The sequence below is a fragment of the Oreochromis aureus genome, linkage group 22, assembly GCF_013358895.1.
Source record: "Oreochromis aureus strain Israel breed Guangdong linkage group 22, ZZ_aureus, whole genome shotgun sequence".
NCBI lineage: Eukaryota > Metazoa > Chordata > Actinopteri > Cichliformes > Cichlidae > Oreochromis > Oreochromis aureus.
Genome location: NC_052962.1, coordinates 9,135,208 through 9,153,618, shown reverse-complemented (window position 1 = coordinate 9,153,618; position 18,411 = coordinate 9,135,208). Strand labels below are relative to the sequence as shown.

The following is an 18,411-nucleotide window of genomic DNA, read 5'->3' as shown; positions in this document are numbered from 1 at the left end:
GTTTTGGTTTGTTTTTTCCCCTCTTTTATACAAAATATTCTAAGAAAACAAATCAAGGTTTCCATAACAAAAACTCTTCTGTTCACTATAAAACAGCTCAGTGAAGAAGAAGCAGGAATGTGGCGTTCAGAAATGAGCCGTTACTCTGTCGATCTCCAGAAGGTCATCCAGGATCTGCAGGGAGAAGGAAATTAAATGAGGGAAGAGCTGAGCTAACGGAAGCTCCGGTCTGCTGTTCTGTGCACTCACGATGTCCTGAGTCGTCCCGATCTTCTTGGCCAGCTCGCTGCGCTCCATCATGCTGAGGTACAGGTACTTGTTGAGGAGCTCTCCATCCAGGATGTTCTTCACAGGATTCTGAAGGCTCCGCCTGTCGCTGTGCAGCATTCTGGATACCACAGACAAACACGTCAGTCACATCAGCATCCTGAACTGCAACGTTTTATAATTCATGTCAGAGAGCTGCAGTGCTGCTAACCTGAAGGCTTTTGGGTTCAGACCGGCGTGATGAGGCAGCATGGTGGTGAGTGCATTTTGCAACATCAGCAGACGGCGGTAAGTCTTCTCCTGCATGGGGAGGAGCAGGCCGATGCCTCCATCCAGGGTTGCTGTGGGAATATGATTAGTTCATATAGGGAACGGAAGCTTCTCATTACCATGTGATTCATACTTGTTGTGATTTGGCAATTGTATAAATAAGTTCACAAAATAAAATCAGCATAAATCAGTAACAACACTCGCCTCACTTTATATTGTAACGTAAAGACTGAGCAAGTGCTTCATTGACAGTGGGAGGGAAAAACTCCTTTTTAACGATTACAGTTTGTTTTCAGTTACGCCAAATTTCGTGTTTTAATTTACCGTCATATCTTTGGCTCACAGCACATTTGCAGTGTTGTGACTGAATATGATTCAGTAACATCAGCTTAGTTTCAGTTAGTAAAAGGAATATTTGTTGGTATGAGTTTTGATTATCCCGGTAAAGCCTTGTGCTGCTACCCACCGAACCACGTGATGTGCTTGTTGTCCCAGGTTAGAGCCTTTTTGCTGCTAGCGTCCAGCGCCCCTCTACACGGCATCCGCCAGAAAGTGTTGATGTTAGCTCCGGCGTTGAAGTCCGCTCGCCTCAGCAGGCGCATTCCTCCAAAGCTCTCTTTAGCTGCAACACACAAACACAGAGCACTTAACATGACTGTGTAATTTTAAATTAAGTTACAAAACATCTGCAGTTCCAGCTACAGCACATACCTTCAGGCAAATACATGTAAACATAGAGGTTCTTGTCTCGATCCGACACTGAAAGCAAGAGAACAGAAAAGCTTCGTGAGAAAACGATTTGATCATTAAAGTTTCTTTGTTGTTGTTTATTGTTTTTTTTAAACCACGATTATTCGAGACGTTACCCAAGAATCCAAGCTGGTTGTTATCCACCATGAATTCGATGCTGTAGACTTCTAAAGGCTTTGCATCCTGTTGCCAAAACAATAAGAAAAGGGTTAAAACCCAACAGAAGGCTACAGGCCCCTGAATCATCCCCTGCTGCCAGAGCTGCTCTCGTCAAGATGAACTTGGCTGAAAGACATCAGTAATCACTCACAAACCTTCATCAGTACACCCTCCACTGTGTGCTGCAACCACGGTTACTTAATCCTGATTTACACTCATACAGCACATCTTTCCTGACTGTTTACAATCCTGACTTCATTTGGGAATACTTGAAATGACAGACGTTTGAGTCTGGGACAGGCTCCACCCCCGAAATAGAGAAAAGCATGGATGAACTGAGTCGTGTTGTGGCGTTTCCCCCTCACCCTGCTGACAAGAGACAGCGTCTTGCTCTCCTCCTGGTAGCGCAGCAGCGAGATGCTCTTCATCAAGTCAGCAGCCAGGATGAAATTCTTGATGCTGAACATCTGGTGGATGTAGAGCTGCGTGTCGATGAAGGCCATACCCGTCAGGTCATTGTCCTTCAGGACCCACAGGAAGATCTGAAAGAGGAAATTACACCATTTGTTTTTGCACAATCCATCTTACAGATAATCACCTGAAGAGCAGAATTTCAAAAATGAAACATTAAATGTCATTTGAACTCCAGTGAGCATCCTGACAAAAGATTCAGTGGCTTAATAATAAACGAGTTCAGGTGAGAAGCAACTGGGCACAATCAGTCAAATAGTGAAATCTGACTGCTTATGCAACACTTTCTAAAAAAATAAAAATAAAGCAATAACAAACTTTTACAAGTACTAAATGAGTACTGTTCAATAACCAGACCCAGTGTGACGGAGCACTGGTGTCGCTATATGCAGCCATGTCATGAGTGTTTTTCAGACCTTCTGGCCGATGGCTGACACCAGGTATCCGTTACAGTGACACAGAGCAGTCACCGGTCCCTTCTGCTCCTTCTCATAGAGCACTTTAAACTTGTTCTTGGTGAGGGGCTGCCCGGGCTCCGGCACCACTTCAATTACATCCAGGATCAGAATCTGAAGGTGAGACAAAATTGTAAAACAAAAAATGAATTTAATGGAAGTTAACAAAGCAGTTTTGTTACGAGGTGATGTGAGAGGAAGAGACTCTTTATGTTTTATTTCCAGCTCACCCGGCCCCTGCAGGTGACCTCCTCCCCCTGCATCAGACAGGTTCCTGCTGCGATGTAGCCCTTCAGTCCAGACACAGTCTCCTGACTCCTCAGTGCCACCGTCTTCATGCACGTGACGTGTTCCCACTCCTCCAGGTCAATCCTTTATGGAGACAGACGTCACAATCATTCACTCCTGTTAGCATCCATCTATCTATGAGACAGCATCGTCCGGTCATAGATTACTGAGATTTATATGGCAGTATAGATTATATGTCAATATGGAGAAGGTGCTAGAAAGACTGCCAGCTCAGCAGGAAATCATCAATCACGCCCATACGGTCGAGCAGCCAGTGTGAGGCGCTGGGTGATTTTGTGACGATCAAAGCAACGCTGGGGGGGCTTTGAGTGGGAAAAAGACCTAAGTGTGCACTACAGGTGATTGATTTATATAATATAAATCATATACAGAGAGGGATACAAAGAGCAGGGGATCTCAAACTGTGAGGTGGGCCACATTGGTGGGGCATGGAGGCCCAGGGGAAAAGCATGAGCGGAAAGTTGAATCAATATAAATTCTGAAGAGAAAATAAACACACTATATTGTGCCATCAAGCTGACCTTTAGTTCACTAAAAGTCAAACCAGAACTTTTTTTTTTGATAATGACTTGGGGAAAAGGAAGGTGAACTTTTTAAAGTGGGCGATTTGAGCAAAGCGAAAAAAAGCAGACCCAAAGCAGCTGCATGAATCTAAAATACTAAAACTGTTCTCCCGGGCTTAAACCAGGGAAACACTAGCTCACTAGTCTGAGTTATCCGCCTGTAACTAAGTTCTCCATCGTCCTTTGAAGAGGTCACACTCTTATCCAAGTGAAGTGTGATCAAAGCGCTCAAAAAAGTTACATTACAGTAACTTGCAGTAAAGCAGCTGCTCTTTAGACACAGCATTTGAGGATACCTTCTGAGTGCATCTAAAACAGTTTGTTCAACTAAAAATGTTTCATAATCTGGAGACTTTAAACTGGCAGAAAGCCTCAGCTGTCCCTGCTTCACAATAACAGATCAAATGATCCTGAATGGAAATGCATTTCAACATCAAACACAGGAATACAAAAGCTCAGTGTCCCAAAATTTGCTGCTTAAGAAGACTGGGCCCGGCTTACATAATGCATCGTTCAGCTGCTCACAGCGAAGCACTCAGAGGAGCGCTAATGATAATACAGAGTAGTTAATGACCAGGGACTTGGATAAACCACTCAATATTTTTAACTGATGAAGGTAAGCAGCCATGTGAGACTAAATTTATAGTCTACAACAACTTGGATAAATGGCCCACGACTTTCAATTAAAGCCCACACTTCTCCCACAGTCTCCAGTGGAACAGCTCAGGGCAGGAAAATGAGAAAATAAAACTGGCACAATCTGGGCTGGACCACTTTCTCCACGGCTGCCCAGTATCTATTAAAACAAAGCATTTCTATTGATTTCACAAACTGCACTTTGGCTCTTCAAAGCAGTGCAATAAAAAGCTTTTACCGTGTGTTGGGAATGGCCTCCCAGCTCACTGGAGAGATGAGCTGGATTGAGAACTTCTCCTGCTGCGGATGAATGTAGCGTTCATCTGCAGGGGGCAAGAGGAGAAACGTCAATGCTCTCCATTCACATGGAAACGAATCAGCCAAAGACAATTTCAGATTTACACTGATCTTCAGTAAAAGCAGTGACACAAAAACAATTACGCTAGCAGCTACGGAGGAGAGCTCAATGTCATGCATTCACCACAAAAATATACTGTAAATGGCTGACTGAATAACATGACTGAATAACAAAAAGTAATTTATAAATAACTGAAAGGCACAGCTGTGAATAACAGAGCAATTCCAGCTTAATGTAGTTTCCAAGTTAAAAAGCAAAAACAGCTAAAAGTATCTGCAAATAGTTGAGTTTAACATGACTGATTAAATTCATTTTTTAAAAAGCTCAAATAGCCAACTTAAAAAAAAACTGCTAAAAGTAGTATAAACAGAAATACGTAGTTAAAAAAATTATTTAATAAAAAATACATCAAAGCAGTTTGTCAAATACTTCTAAATGATCCCCTGAAGTAACCGATAAAAATAACCTCCTTAATTTGTATTTAAACAGCAATTAATTTAATCTAAGGTCAAATATTCTTTATGTATTGCATCTATATTCTTTGAATAAAGGCTGTCAGTCATCAGTGAATAACATTTTTGCTGGAAAGGCTGATCACTACATCGATAATAGCGATACCAATGCAGGTGCTGGTACTGGATAGCTACCAGCCCAATAGCATCGATACTTTGTTTCTATTCTCTGAGTTGAACTGTGCTAAATAAACGATTATTAATATTAATAATATTATTTATTATATCTCTATATAATAATCTTTTTGTGTTGACTGTCAAGTCTGTTTTATTTATACAGCACATTTAAACAACAGAAGGTGCTTTAGAGACGGTCTCCGAAACACTGACCTCGTTCTATGACTTCGTATTCCTTTTCCTCTCCCGTCATCCTCGGGATGCGTGTACATGGTTCTTTCACACTGGTGCACACAGCATACACCTGAAAGGAAAAAATACAAAATCCCACTAAAAAAAAGGTTCACATCAAAGACTTAATCCCTTCAAAGTCACCCTGCATTGATTTTTTTTTCTTTTCCAGTAAGAAAAACTTCAAGGCCAGAAGCCTTTCATCTCCTCGATCAATATGCTTTTATTTTGCATCGTGTTATGCGAGTGGATGTGTTTGAGTCCAGGGAATGTGTTTCGCCTCGAATGTGTGTTGAGGTTTCGGCGCCTTTGGTGCTGTGAGGGCTTAGCGGGAAGAGCCTTGCCTTGGATTCCACGTGGTAGGAGACATAGTGGACGGTGCACCTCAGAGGGATTTTTCTGACTGGCCACGGGGCGTCGTAGGACAGATACGTGGGCAAAACGCTGATCCTTAGCTCGCCCTGTGGGAGAGCACACACACAGAAAAGCCTCAAGGATCTGATTTTGTTTTTGTTTGTTTACTTCCTGTAATGTCACTTCTGGCTTGCTTTAGTGATTTTCAAACGCTGAGACAATTAAACCTGATGCTGTTCCAGAATGATTACGCTCCTTCCTCTGTGGTCTCTTTTCTTAACGTGTGCAAAAAACCCCAGAATTTCCAAACTCTTCAGGACCTCCACGTTTATATTCATAAAGCTCTCAGGACAAAAATGTCTGCACATCGTAATTTGTCTACCAATTTAATAATAAAAATCAGCTCAGTGCAGTCTAGTAAAGTACAACAATAAAATAAAACAAAGAAACAGTTCTTGTACCTGTTTGTTAAAGTACAGGAAACCTTTGGGACAGTTGATATTATGGAAGGGAGAGAAAGACTCAATGGAGCCATCAATGGTCATAGGGTGAAGCCTCAACGCTCCACGAGACGTGACCAACATCCAGTGAGGAGACGGGCCGCAGATAAATACCTGGGATAGCAAAGACACAAAAAGACTCCTGGTTGCAGTGCTGTTTCTTGAATAACAAAGGTCTACAATTAGTTCTTAACAAAGGCATTCTTACTCCTGAGTATCCAGAGATGTCCTCAAAGAATCTGAATCTGGCAATCCGACCTTTCACGCCGGAACTTTCCTCGGTGGCACTGCTCTCTGCTTTCTTATCTTTCTTGAGCTTGGATTTCTTTTCCCTGAAGTTAATGTTGTGGGGTACCTGTGGAGGGTCCGGTGACACGGTTAATGAGGCGTCACCTGAAGCTGACTTGCTGTAGTTTTATCAGTGCACACTCTTACTTTTTTGAAGCGGACTTTCAGGTTGTTTTGTGGCTGTTGTTGATCATACTGGAACGCTTCATAGATCAGAAGCTCTTGTTCAACGTGGACCTAGAAAACAATAAAAATGTAGATTTTTATTTACTATGGTTTGTTCCATCTGGTGAATGATTAATATGACACAGCAGAATTGACTGTAGAGTGTTGGGAGGTGAAGAAGAGTTTTCCAACACAACATCTGACCTTAGCACTGAAAACTGTAAAAACTCACCAGCAAATATGGTTTACTGTGATTGTTGCCAAGTGAAACCAAAGCCACTTCTTTGACTAATGGAATCTCTCCTTGACGGGTGACTTCTTCTTTTTTACCCTCCCCCTGTGTTGCCGATTGGCCAGAGGAACTGTCCACCAGCACCCTTTGACCCACTGGGAAGTTTTTCACCAGGAACACCAAGCGCCAGTCTGGCAGCTGATAAATCTGTTCAAATAACCAACAGTCAAAATGAGTGAATTTGAAAAAGAGGCCTAATGTTCTTCTGATTCTTTACTCTATATACTGATGACATGTTATTTTCAAGTTCAGTTTTATTGTAATGTTCACACAAACTCTAACAAACTGCAAGTCAAAATCCAAGAAAAAACTGTAACTGGCCGTGAACCACAGATCAGTCTGTTAAGTGATGACATAGTAAGTCTCTTGTGTGTTTCTTCAAAGTCATGCTAGAGTTGTACAACTGTGTTAAGATTATAAAGTGTAGCACACCTTTAAGCTAATTTAAAATAAAATCACGCTGTGCACTACAACACCTCAGAATTATATTATGAAATTAGTCTCCATCAGCTCAGATTCACAGCTCTTTGGAAACAACTGAAACTTTCCAAAAACATTATTTACTTTGTTGTGAATGTAGCATCTCAGACACATTGTTGGCTGCTTTTTGTCCATCAAGTGTCACAACTAGTAAACTAAAGTGAAATGTACTTTCACTGAAAACAATTAATACACTCGTGCTAAAACATATGAAATACATTACTGTTGCTATAGTTTATAAAGTAGCCAGCAATACCTAGAAGCTGCAGGACATCATGTCAACTTCACAAACCCTCTAAAACCTCCCTGCTTTTTAGCTTTTGATTTTTTTAAGTAGCTTGCTAGCTTATTTCTACCCTCCAACAGCACCTGATAAATCCTTTTTCCCAGGAACACAGTGTTTGCTTGGGAGCAGAATAACACTGATCACTTTAACCAAACTGATTTGGAAATTGCTAATTATGTCCGTCTTAACAGTATGCAGCACACAATTTCAAGATACTGAAACATACTGAAAGATCAAACAACATCTTAGCTGAAGGCTAGAGTCTTTTAACTGCATAAAAATCACTGACAAAGGAAGATGCAGTCATTAGTCCAATTACCTCTCACCTCAAGAAAACCAAAAGAAAAAGCAAGTTATGTAAACAATCAGGAAAGCTTTTATACAACAGGGGCTTTAAGGCTGATTATTCAGTGCATTAGATGAAGACTGAACTCAGATTTCTCAATCAAACATTTCTTGATCCATGTGACAGAATGTGATGAGATTGTGGTTAAAGTAATGAAAGAAGCTAAAACCTGAGGTGGTTTGATATTCTCCTTTAGCACCAATTAGAGCTTAGTGACATGGAGTTTTCCACCTTTTTCAAAAGTGTTCATACTGTTAAGAGTTCCCACAGAAAAGTCTTGCCAGTGTTTGAAGCTCTCCCACTCTCCCTCTGTTTATAATATGAGGAAACACCGTAAATAAGAAATTATATTCTTCAAAGCGTCCAGACGTCTTTGAAAAAAAAAAAAGTAAGAATATTCAGTCTAGTCTGTGTGTCTGTGCAGTCTGAATGTGCACTACACAACTGCAGTCACAAAATAACACAAACTGACAGAGGTAGCAGTAGATGAAGTTTCGAGTGGAGTGTAATGGCTTCACTTCATTGTCTGAAAGAGTTTTCTGATGCCAGCAGAAGTGGTGAAAATGTTCTAAGATAGCAAACACTTGAAACCTTATTGATTCTTTTAGGTGTTTACAATCAGTGTGCTGCTGATTGTGTCCACAGCAGAAAATGGCTTTAGTTTGTGTGCAGGTCAGTACTGGAGGGAACACACTGACTGTCCATAAGGACTTGACACAATCCCACTTCACAGAAAATGAACCCTCCTCAGCTGAGTGCAGACATTTTACCCAGTGCACTGACCATTACATAAAAAAAAAAAAGACATAAAAAGAAATACACGCTTTTAAATGTGACCTTTAAATGACATCTCTCTGCATTTTGCATCGATCAGTGTTATGAAAGTTCTAAAACCATCTCACGTGTTTCTTTCATTGTAAATAGAATAAATGGTGAATCATCATTCAGTAGATTCCAGTAAACAACTATCACCATACCTCCATCACTCCATTCTCCCTGATGATCATGCACCAATGGGTGGGCTCTGCTTTGCTCGAGGTCGCCTCGCTCCCAGACGTTGTCGGTGCCACAAAGCTGCGGTTGATATCTTCCTTGGCAGGCGTTGCACTCGCATTCGAGTCTCCGTACAGCATTTCCTCCTCGTCATCCACCGTGTTGCTGCACACGCATTTAACGACAGTCAGCAGTGTGGAAACTGGCTGAAAGCGTCAGTGAGGAGGCGAACTGAACTCTTACCTCATGTCATGGATGATGGTCTCTGCTTCAGACTGACTCCTGATGGTGTCCTCTTTGATGGAGCAGCTCACTTTGTTTTCTGTTGTAAACATTCCGCTCACGTCTCGGTAGGCGCACAGTGTGATGACACGAGATTGCTGTTAAATCAGAAACCAGTTTAACCAAGGTTAATACTGCTGAGAACTACTTAAGAGCGTTTTGCAAATCTAGTTTCCATAAGAGAAAGACCGCCATGAATGCTGCCAATATTAAAGAAGTGAAACTGAGTCGGCCAACTCTGCTTGGTGAGCTTCACTGTGGCCAGCAGGGGGGGTGTTTGTTTTTGTGAACACCGGTCACTCACACTGGGAATCTGTGGTTTCTGCAGAGCCAGTCGGTGCGTTTTCCCCATGTACGAGTCAGACTTCAGCACAAACATGGTGACCACTCCCTCAGCAGTCATGATAACCACAAATGGGTCAGCCACAGAGCAATGCACTATGGGAGAACCCAGGTCCACGGGGATGAAGTGGAGCTGTCTCACTGACAGAAAAAGTTAAAAAAAAAAAATTGTTAAAAGGTATGACTTAAATGATGAACCAAAACAAACAAACAAACAAACACACACGCACACGAAAATAATGCTTTTAAAACACAACTTGTTTTACTTTATTTAATGAGGTTTTTGTTTAACAGCTTCCAGTTGCTACTGCAATTATTCAAAGCTAAGGACAAAAGTTGAAAAAAAATTAAAAAATAAACCAACTAATTGTACCTCCTTCCAGCAGACGAAGGCCCATGGGGGAGACCTGAATGATGTACTTGTTGTCCCCAATGTTCCCAGCATACACAGTGGGTCCCTGAGTTGCAAAACCACTGGTATCCAGCTCCATGATCTCCTGACCTGTTTGAAGGATCTTCAGGAAAATGCAAAGATGCTTACATCTTCATACTTCAAAAGCAGAGGTGAATATAATAAACTCTCTACAAGATCAAGCAGCACCTTCAGGCGCTGAAAAATAAAGCCAAACTTTGAATTCCCTCTAATAGTCGCTACCACAGACTGTATATGAGGATAAACACGTTGGTTTTGAATTCCATATTTTGGAAAGCTCTGGTTTACTGCTGTTGTTATTTTAGAGCCAAAAGCCAGTTTATTTGGCTTAGAGGGGTAAGTGCTAAGCTATCAACTAACACTACCAAAGTTGGTTAGCAAGCTGCATCCATGAACTGTGCATGAACACACAGATATACATGTCTACTTAATGCTAAGATCCTTTCATTGGAGTCAGTGAACTGGACCTCTTCACTGTGTGTGTGCTTGTGGTGCCTTTTGGAGCATTTGAACAGATTTGTCTGACGTATAATTTGCCTTGTTGTCCAGAACGATCTGTCCAGTAAGTTTGTGCTCCAGTTTTAGTGAGTGAAGCTCTAGTTTTTTATTAGTTTGTTACTAATAAAAAGTTACCAGGTATCTGTGTTTGTGTGATTCACCCATACAAGTTATATGATCATTTCATTTGAAGGGCTTGATAGATTTCCGCTTCTAATGCTAACAATAAGGCTTCAAAAGGAGTTCAAAACTCATGAGAGGCATCACTGTAGCTACTTCCACCTTTTATATACAGTCTCTGTTCCATGTTTTAGATCATCTTTCTTATGAAAGAAAAGCAGCAGAGTATCTGTTACCGTCTTTTACCACGACTCCAATCACAACAAAGTGGATTAACATGTTTTTACCATTGTTGAATCTTCTCTGCTCAGAATGAGGAAGCCGTGCTTCTTCGCGTCATCCTCCAGGGGAGGTTCCGTCTTCTTCTCCTCTTCCTCTTTTTCCACCTCTTCTTTGTCCTTTTCTCCCTCTTCACCATCATCACCCGTCTCAGCCTCAGCCCCATCCTCTGACTCATCGCTTTTTGCAGCCTGTGAGAGGCGTAAGAAGCATGTGAGTTTAAAAGGTGTCGCCAGCACTTATTTCAAATGTTTATTAGAGAAATAACCAAACAACACTTTACTGTTTTGTCTTCTTTGACGTCACTCGAGATCACAGTCCACATGTCGTGACAACCTGGCAACTCAAACGTAGTGACTACTTGGGGTCGGATGCTTCTCTGAGAATAGAATTTAACAAATTAACAAATGAAAGAAGGGGAAAAAAGCAGACACACGATTCTACTGTTGTGACTCACACACACTTCCCTGTGTGCGTTTTAATTATGCACTGAGGATTGTTGTTTCTGGGGTGTTTACAGGCTACTCCGTCGATCTCTGAGGCAGCCCTGGTAGACCCAGACTTGACTTTAGCACCGTGACTGGACCTGTGGCAGACGGGCCTCGCGACCACAGGTTTTAGGACGGTGCGGTACCAGAAATCATGACTGAGAGACTGATATAGTAGAGAGGCTTTACCTGAAGCACAGACAGGGCACCATTCTTCCCGTAGCCAGAGCAAACTACAACTTCCAGGTCAGGCTCAGGGTTGCTCTGAAACTGTGAGTGGAATAAAACATTGAGCTGACAATTCATAACAGCTAACTGTAGCATTAATAGAAGACTGTTTCAACTGTCTGTACCTCCTCAGACAGGAAAGCAGGTTCACCCATGGAGGCATTTGCACAAGGCCCAATGTTCAGTATGCTATCACACACCTGTAAAAGACAGAAAAGACTCTTCCTCATCTTCTATGCACATCTACACCACAGTTAAGCTTAGCAGTTAAGCTTTTTACCTCAAAGGAGTAGGTGGCCAGCTGAGTGCCTGACTGGGCCTCACTTCCATACACTTCTATCTCATCCACCTCATCTGACAAGACAAAGAAGTCGAGTATAACACAGACTGGCAGTTCTCACACGCACACTGTTATTGTGCACATGTCAAACAGGAAACGTACCGGTCCAATTGGTGGAGGATTCAACTCGCTTCTTTTTGCTTGGTGGTTCCTCCTAAAAGAAAGAAAAAAAGAGACCACTTTCATAACAACACGTCAAATAAAACACATCACCTTTCAAGCGCAGTGAGAAAAACTAGAAAATACTATATCTAAGTTCAACGCTCAAACTAGCACCGAATCTAAGAATTGCTGTATTTAAATTTGCACCGGCTCACTTGTTTGTCTTTGTCTTTTTCTTTGTCCTGCCTTTCTTTGCCTTCCTCTGCTGGCGTCTCCTGCAGTTTCTCTGTGTACTTCAGGAGCAGCGAGTTTCCGAGGCGGGAACCCAGGAAAAGGTATCCGGGCTCCATGGTCACCATCTAAGGAAGAAGAGTAATGTAAGGCGACAGTGTAACTGGCTGCATCATTCGGGGGTCCATGGCTACAAGCGAAGCTATTTAAGATTAATTTAAGTGTCATATTAAAGCAAATTTAAGACCTGACATGGATGGAAAAGTAATTACTCCTAAGCCTTTGGTCAAGAAATTATCATATTTCCATTTCCATAAGCTAACAAGTAGGATGGCCAGGATGACACCTAATCATTTCTTATTATTATTAATGTGGGTTTTCACTGTTGTATTGCAAGACATCCATCCATCCATGCACTTTCGCTTATCCTTTTTAGGGTCGCGGGGGGCGATGGAGACTATCCCAGCTGTCTTAGGGCGAGAGGCAGGGTACACCCTGGACAGGTCGCCAGTCTGTCGCAGGGCTAACACATAGACAGGAGACAACCATTCGCACTCACAATGACTCCCACGTTCACACCTATGGGCAATTTAGTGTTTCCAATTAACCTATCCCCACTAACTGCATGTCTTTGGACTGTGGGAGGAAGCCGGAGTACCCGGGCAGAACCCCAACCCACTGCAAGACCTACATTTTGTATTTTTAAAGATGTTAACAACCTGAAAGAGTCTGTGGAAAAAGCAAGCATTGAATGTAAACAGGATGACAGCAAATGTCAACGTTCATCTGGTATCCATTGACCCAAGTTCAGTAATTATTATAGCCTAAACCTTTTTCACTGATGTATGTTAAAAGGTTAACAGTGGTTTGATTCTCTCCTGTTGGTATAAGCCTCTGAATTAGAGCAGAGGGATGCAAAAAGCAATTTTTGCCTGCTCAAATCCTGCTCCCTCATGTCCTCTGTGTCTGTCCACAGAAACATGACAGAACGAGTATTTGTTTAAGAAACAAGAGCTCCTGTATCATCAGACCATCACTGCTCACAGTCACAGGCAGGACTTACGCAGGTCGTCAGGACGCTGGCAGCAGCTTTGTCAAAGTGGAAAGCGCGCACGCTCCTCATGCCGTCAGTTATCAGTGTCAACACGTAACTGCAAAACAGCAGCAGCCAGTAAGAAATAATTTAATGTCATCAGCATTTACATGCATGCTGCTGGTAGTGTTACAATAACTCACATCTCCCCTCCTTTCAGCGAGATCACCATCTTGTCGTAAGCAATAAAGTCAGACTGACAACAGTCCAGCGTGAGCTTCACTTCATCTTGTACACCTGCACAACCGAGACATGGTATAGAGTGGTGAGCATCACAGCATATCCAGAGATACACGTACAGGCGTGGGTTTGAAATGATTAATCTTACGCAGAGGGAAGGCTGTGGTCCCATTTGTCTGAGAATTAAGCGAGACTCCGTACGGAGGAACGCTCTGGTTCAGATAGAGCAGCGAATTCACAGCAAACACCACCACACCACCTGCAAACATTTCAAGTGTGATCAGCACTCGCTTAATGCAAATTCATATCCAACAGAGCACTGACACGCTTCCTCAGAACTCACCGATGGGTTTGGGGACAGCCATGACCTGTGTACAATCAAAGGGCAGATTACTGAGAGACCAGATGACAGGATGAACCTTCTGCATGATGTTGAGGGAGATTGCAACAATGCTGCAAGTGTCCTGACGGACAGCCACACGCCTGGGGAAAAAAAAGCATATAGGAGAAGTGACAACTCTGATAAAAGTGGCTGCTTCGAAACTCAAATTAACAGCAAGTTGCCAATACAGTGTTTCTAGATGCAGACTTTACTTGGGCAGAACACCAAGCATATATTAGGTGACTCATTTTCGTATTTTTTTTCCTTTATCCTGACAGAACTGAATTCTGTTCACACTAACCCAGGCCATGTCTGGTTGGGCTCAAAAAGAATGAGCAACGTGGGCTCGTAGTAGCCATGGAGGAACTTCATGTCAATGATGTTTAGGAGCTTCTCATCTAGTTCACGGACGTCAATGATGTAGCTGGGCAAGAAGCTGGATTTAGGTCTGGAGAAGAGATAAACAGACAGCGTTCGTTGGAAACTGCAGTAACATTAAAAGAAAAAGCGTGTTTAGGTAACATCAAGTACAGAGACGTTTATGAGGATCTAACATCCTTTTCTCTATTATTCTGTTTTATATACTCATTCATCAAATTCATGATGTAAAACAAGTTCATTTTGTTTTGTAATTGAATTCAAAAACAAGTTTCATATATTCTATTCTCATGTAAAGTCAAGCATTTCTGTTATAAGTTTCATGATCACGACTTGTAGTTCATCAAAATCTGAAATACATCATCTCAAATTATTCAAACCATTTCATTTAAATTACTACTCAAATACTATGAATACAGTGCATCCCATACTAGTTCACACAAAACCACAAACCCTCCAGAGAAGGAGTGTCATTGCTGAAAAGGCTGGCTGTTCTCAGAGCGCTGTATCAAAGCCTATTCCCTAAAAGTCGGCTGGGAGGGGGAATCAGGAATGAGCGGAGCCTCAAGAGGACTGTCATGAGCTGATTCAGGAACTTGGGAGAGGAGTGGCCTGAGGCTGGCGTCAGAGCATCAAGAGCTGCTGCGCACAGACATCTTCAGGAAATGGGCCACAAGTGCCTTCCTGAACCCAAGACGTTAGAAACAGCTAACCTGGTCTAGACTTCTGCACTGTTTGAGGAGCTGACTACGTAACATAAGAGGCTGATGTCTCTGCCCTTATTTCTGGTTGCGTGCTGGTGCATTAACTGTTAATTATCATGTGGTCGTGTCCAGGTGTTTTATTTACAGTGCAGTCATGATAGAAATAAATACAAAGTCTTCGCTCTCTGTTGTGGTTAGTTTAGTTTTTTTCCAGAGGCAAAAATATTTGTCCCTAAAGTTTTTCCACTTCTTTGTACAATTTCTCTCCAGGAATCTGCTGATTGTGACTCCTTATATTGATGTTGTGATTTTTATGGTTATTTTTAACAGTTTGTTTTATCTTACTCATTTATGATTATTGACTCTTGTACAATGTTTGCTAACAGTTGTGAGAAAGTAGCTGAAACTGCGAAGAAGGGATGGACAGCCGTGAACAGCTAATCACAGTAACTGTGGGCTGTGTCCACCTGATGTGTGGTTAGTTGTAGTCATGTTACGTTGTAAGTAACTGCACTGTTGCTCATTGGTCCAACTGTCCTCTTCTCAGGTGAAAGTAAAATTTCCCTTTCATTTGGAAATCAAACTTCTAGAGTCAGGAGGAAGAGTGCAGAGGCACAGAATCCAAGGTGTGTCAAGCCCAGTGTGACATTTCCACAGTCTGTGACAATTTGGGGTGCCATGTGACCTGCCAGTGTTCTTGGCTGTTGGTCCGCTGTGTTTTATCAAGTCCAGTGTCAACGTAACTGTCTACCCGCAGATTTTAATGCACTTCAACTTTCCACCTGCTGACAAGCTTTATGGAGATGCTGATCCTTTTCCAGTAGGACCCACCCACAGTGCCAAACCTTTGGCTGAGTAGTTTGCAGACAAAGTTACTGCCCTTAATTGGCAAGCTCAGCCAAACTGAATTTCATGGGAGAATTTATGGATTTTATCAGTTGAGAGATACTAAAAATGGAGGCAAGCTGAAGGTCACTGTGAAAGCAGCCTGGGCTTTGATCACCTCTATGCTGCCCTGCACTTATGCAGGAATTTGTGTTAAAGGCCATGCACTGAGTGTACAAATGGACATGCTTCTCAGAAGTTTCATTTCTGTCTTTTGATTGATCTTAGCAAATAATCTAATGATTTCAGATACTCAATTTATTGGAGTTATACGCCATAAAACAAAAAAGGCTTTAAATAATTCACTTCACTGTAATGAACATAGAATACATAAATGGTGACTTTTTTATTTAAATATTATTATGAAAAAAAGCTTTTTGAGAGGCACAAGAATACTGTTATAGTACTAGATGCATTGTATTTAACAGTCAGTCTAGAATAATGAACTTAAGTACAAGCTATACCTGTGAATGAAAAGTTAAAAGGCTGATAAGGAAAGTTAGCTTAAAAGGAAGGTGCCCTTTTTTTAACTGAATCATGCAAAGCTACTCTAGTAGAGTAAAAAAAATCAAAACAACTGAGCTGGAACTGAGCGTAATAAATCAACTTTAATAATTAGATGTATAACTTACCCTTCTCCAACGCCGCTCTCTTGTTCATCCGTTAGCGTGTCCTTTCGGAATGGCAGCACCACGAGTTTGGTGCCATAAACGAGCATTACAGCACAGCGATTCTCTGGATCTACACGCACAATGGGAATATGTACATTCTGTACAAAGCCATCCTGAAAATACAAGAACAGTTATATTCACAGTTGAGTCACTTTTACACATGAACAAAAACTCAGGTTTATTTTTGTTGCTACATACTCTGAGCTCTGGCTCCTCAAAGTAATGAAGAGACAGTGTCTTGAGGTCATGTGTCCCAGGATCATACTCTACCACAGACAGCTGGTGAGAGACAAAACACAGGCAAGGGTCACTGAGAAACAATTCTAGGGGTTAAAAGCATGGTTTATTTAAGCAGCACACTGCTTGCTCTATAATACCTTAGCATCTTTGAAACTCAAAAGGAGTGCATCTCTGCTGGCTCCAACAAGTTGTACACTAGCCATAGACATGATGTTCCCAAAGAGAGAAAAGGAAGCCACCTGCTCCAGCTTCTCTTTACGAGATTTGGAATCTGCGCAAGAAAAGTCGAGACTCAGCAAAAAAAAAACCAAACATTTTTTACCAACAGTAGAATGTGTATTTGAATGAGATGCTTTCTTTGACATACCAGATGACTTGTCAGCCTTTGAAGTACTCTGAAATAGGACAAATGTGGCATATATCAAAAAGCCCTTTTATGCTTGTGTTTTAAAAAAAGGCACAAAAAACAGGTGAACCTTAGATTTAAAGTTACCTCCACATCATGAATGATCCTGTAAACAAACAGTTGAGATGTTCCAGCTACGACCAGGTTCTTCTCCTTACTGGATATAAAGTTGCAGTAGACAGAAAACTCCACTGAGGTCGGTGTGTGGGCTTGTCTGTACACGGCATACATGGTGGCAGGCTGCCCTCAGCATCTAACAGGTGAAAACACTCACGTCAAGACCTCTGACATCACCTCACCACTAAAACAATCGGTACACAGGTATGTGTGTATCTGCGTTAAACAAAAACTGCACAGACAATCCGAGCGCCGTTTTATAAATTACGTCAGTGTACACTTAAATAGGCTTCAAAACGATCAAATGCTAGCTAGCTTATGCCAGCGCTACATTTTGGCTGTGTGTATCAATTATTAGCATTTATTCTGATAACTGGTTTAACTTAACCAGCGATATCCACTCGTGTTGTTAGTCTCAGCTTCATTTTAGTTAGCTTCGAACAGCAAATGTATGGGAAAAGCCGGTTAAGTTAGCTGCCTTAGCAGCACGCTAACGTTCCCATTTGTAGCTGGCATGGCATAGTAACAGGCTACAATTTTTCAAATGTTTTCACAAGCAGTGAATGTAACGCGTGGACGTACCTATGTCCGTCACGTTATCTGAGTTTGCAGCTTTATTGTTTCCTCCCTTGTTCACAGTGAGCGTGACATATTTTGTGTGATACTAACTTAAGCTAGCTAACCGATAGCAAGGTTAGCTGTCGTTGTTGTGGCTGCGTTGGTCTTCTTCTTCGTGTTTTTTTTTTTTTTTAGCCAACCACTCCAAGGCACATTAGCGCCACCTATATTTAGCATTTTGATAGCAGCTGCTGTCTCAGAGTTATTTTGTGTGTGTACAGATATTTAAAAAAAAATGAAGTGAAAGGGGGGCAGAGCTTATCAGTCTGTGGCGCCAAGGCTTTGTAACAATGTCCCACTACAATTACATTTATTTAGCTGACTCTGTGGACTCTTTAAAAATAGCTAAAATCTTTTTTGTTTAATCAGGCTTTTTGTTGATTCTTTTACTGATTGTAATGTGTTCTGTATTTGATTTTTTTTAAATGAGATTTTAATGGCATTTAATTTTCCATATTTATCTTACTCAATTTTGTGTACAGCATTTGTGCACACTTGTCAGTGAAAGACAGCTTCGAAAACATTTCTTACTTATTAAGCCAGGTTTATCCCAGCAGAGTGCGCCAAGTGAGTCATTTGTTAAAATAGGTTT

At 41.6% G+C, this 18,411-nt stretch overlaps 1 protein-coding gene across 1 annotated transcript; it reads right to left on the bottom strand.

The window, feature by feature from the left end:
* Position 1: 1 nt before the first annotated feature.
* cpsf1 (cleavage and polyadenylation specific factor 1) lies at positions 2-17,943 on the bottom strand. The gene is made up of 38 exons (XM_031734397.2): positions 17,784-17,943; positions 17,172-17,337; positions 17,046-17,073; positions 16,816-16,949; positions 16,637-16,717; positions 16,400-16,551; positions 14,102-14,248; positions 13,762-13,901; positions 13,567-13,677; positions 13,382-13,475; positions 13,209-13,296; positions 12,130-12,273; positions 11,915-11,966; positions 11,753-11,826; positions 11,598-11,672; positions 11,434-11,514; positions 11,040-11,135; positions 10,765-10,947; positions 9,800-9,941; positions 9,389-9,567; positions 9,046-9,182; positions 8,787-8,967; positions 6,638-6,844; positions 6,388-6,477; positions 6,161-6,307; positions 5,914-6,066; positions 5,443-5,559; positions 5,081-5,171; positions 4,119-4,203; positions 2,603-2,744; positions 2,334-2,486; positions 1,812-1,988; positions 1,404-1,470; positions 1,249-1,296; positions 1,004-1,159; positions 479-608; positions 250-388; positions 2-174 (listed from the first exon to the last, which is right to left on the bottom strand). The coding sequence occupies exons 2-38, from the start codon at positions 17,313-17,315 to the stop codon at positions 127-129; spliced, it is 4,413 nt and encodes a 1,470-aa protein (XP_031590257.1). The 5' UTR covers positions 17,316-17,337; positions 17,784-17,943; the 3' UTR covers positions 2-126.
* Positions 17,944-18,411: the final 468 nt, after the last annotated feature.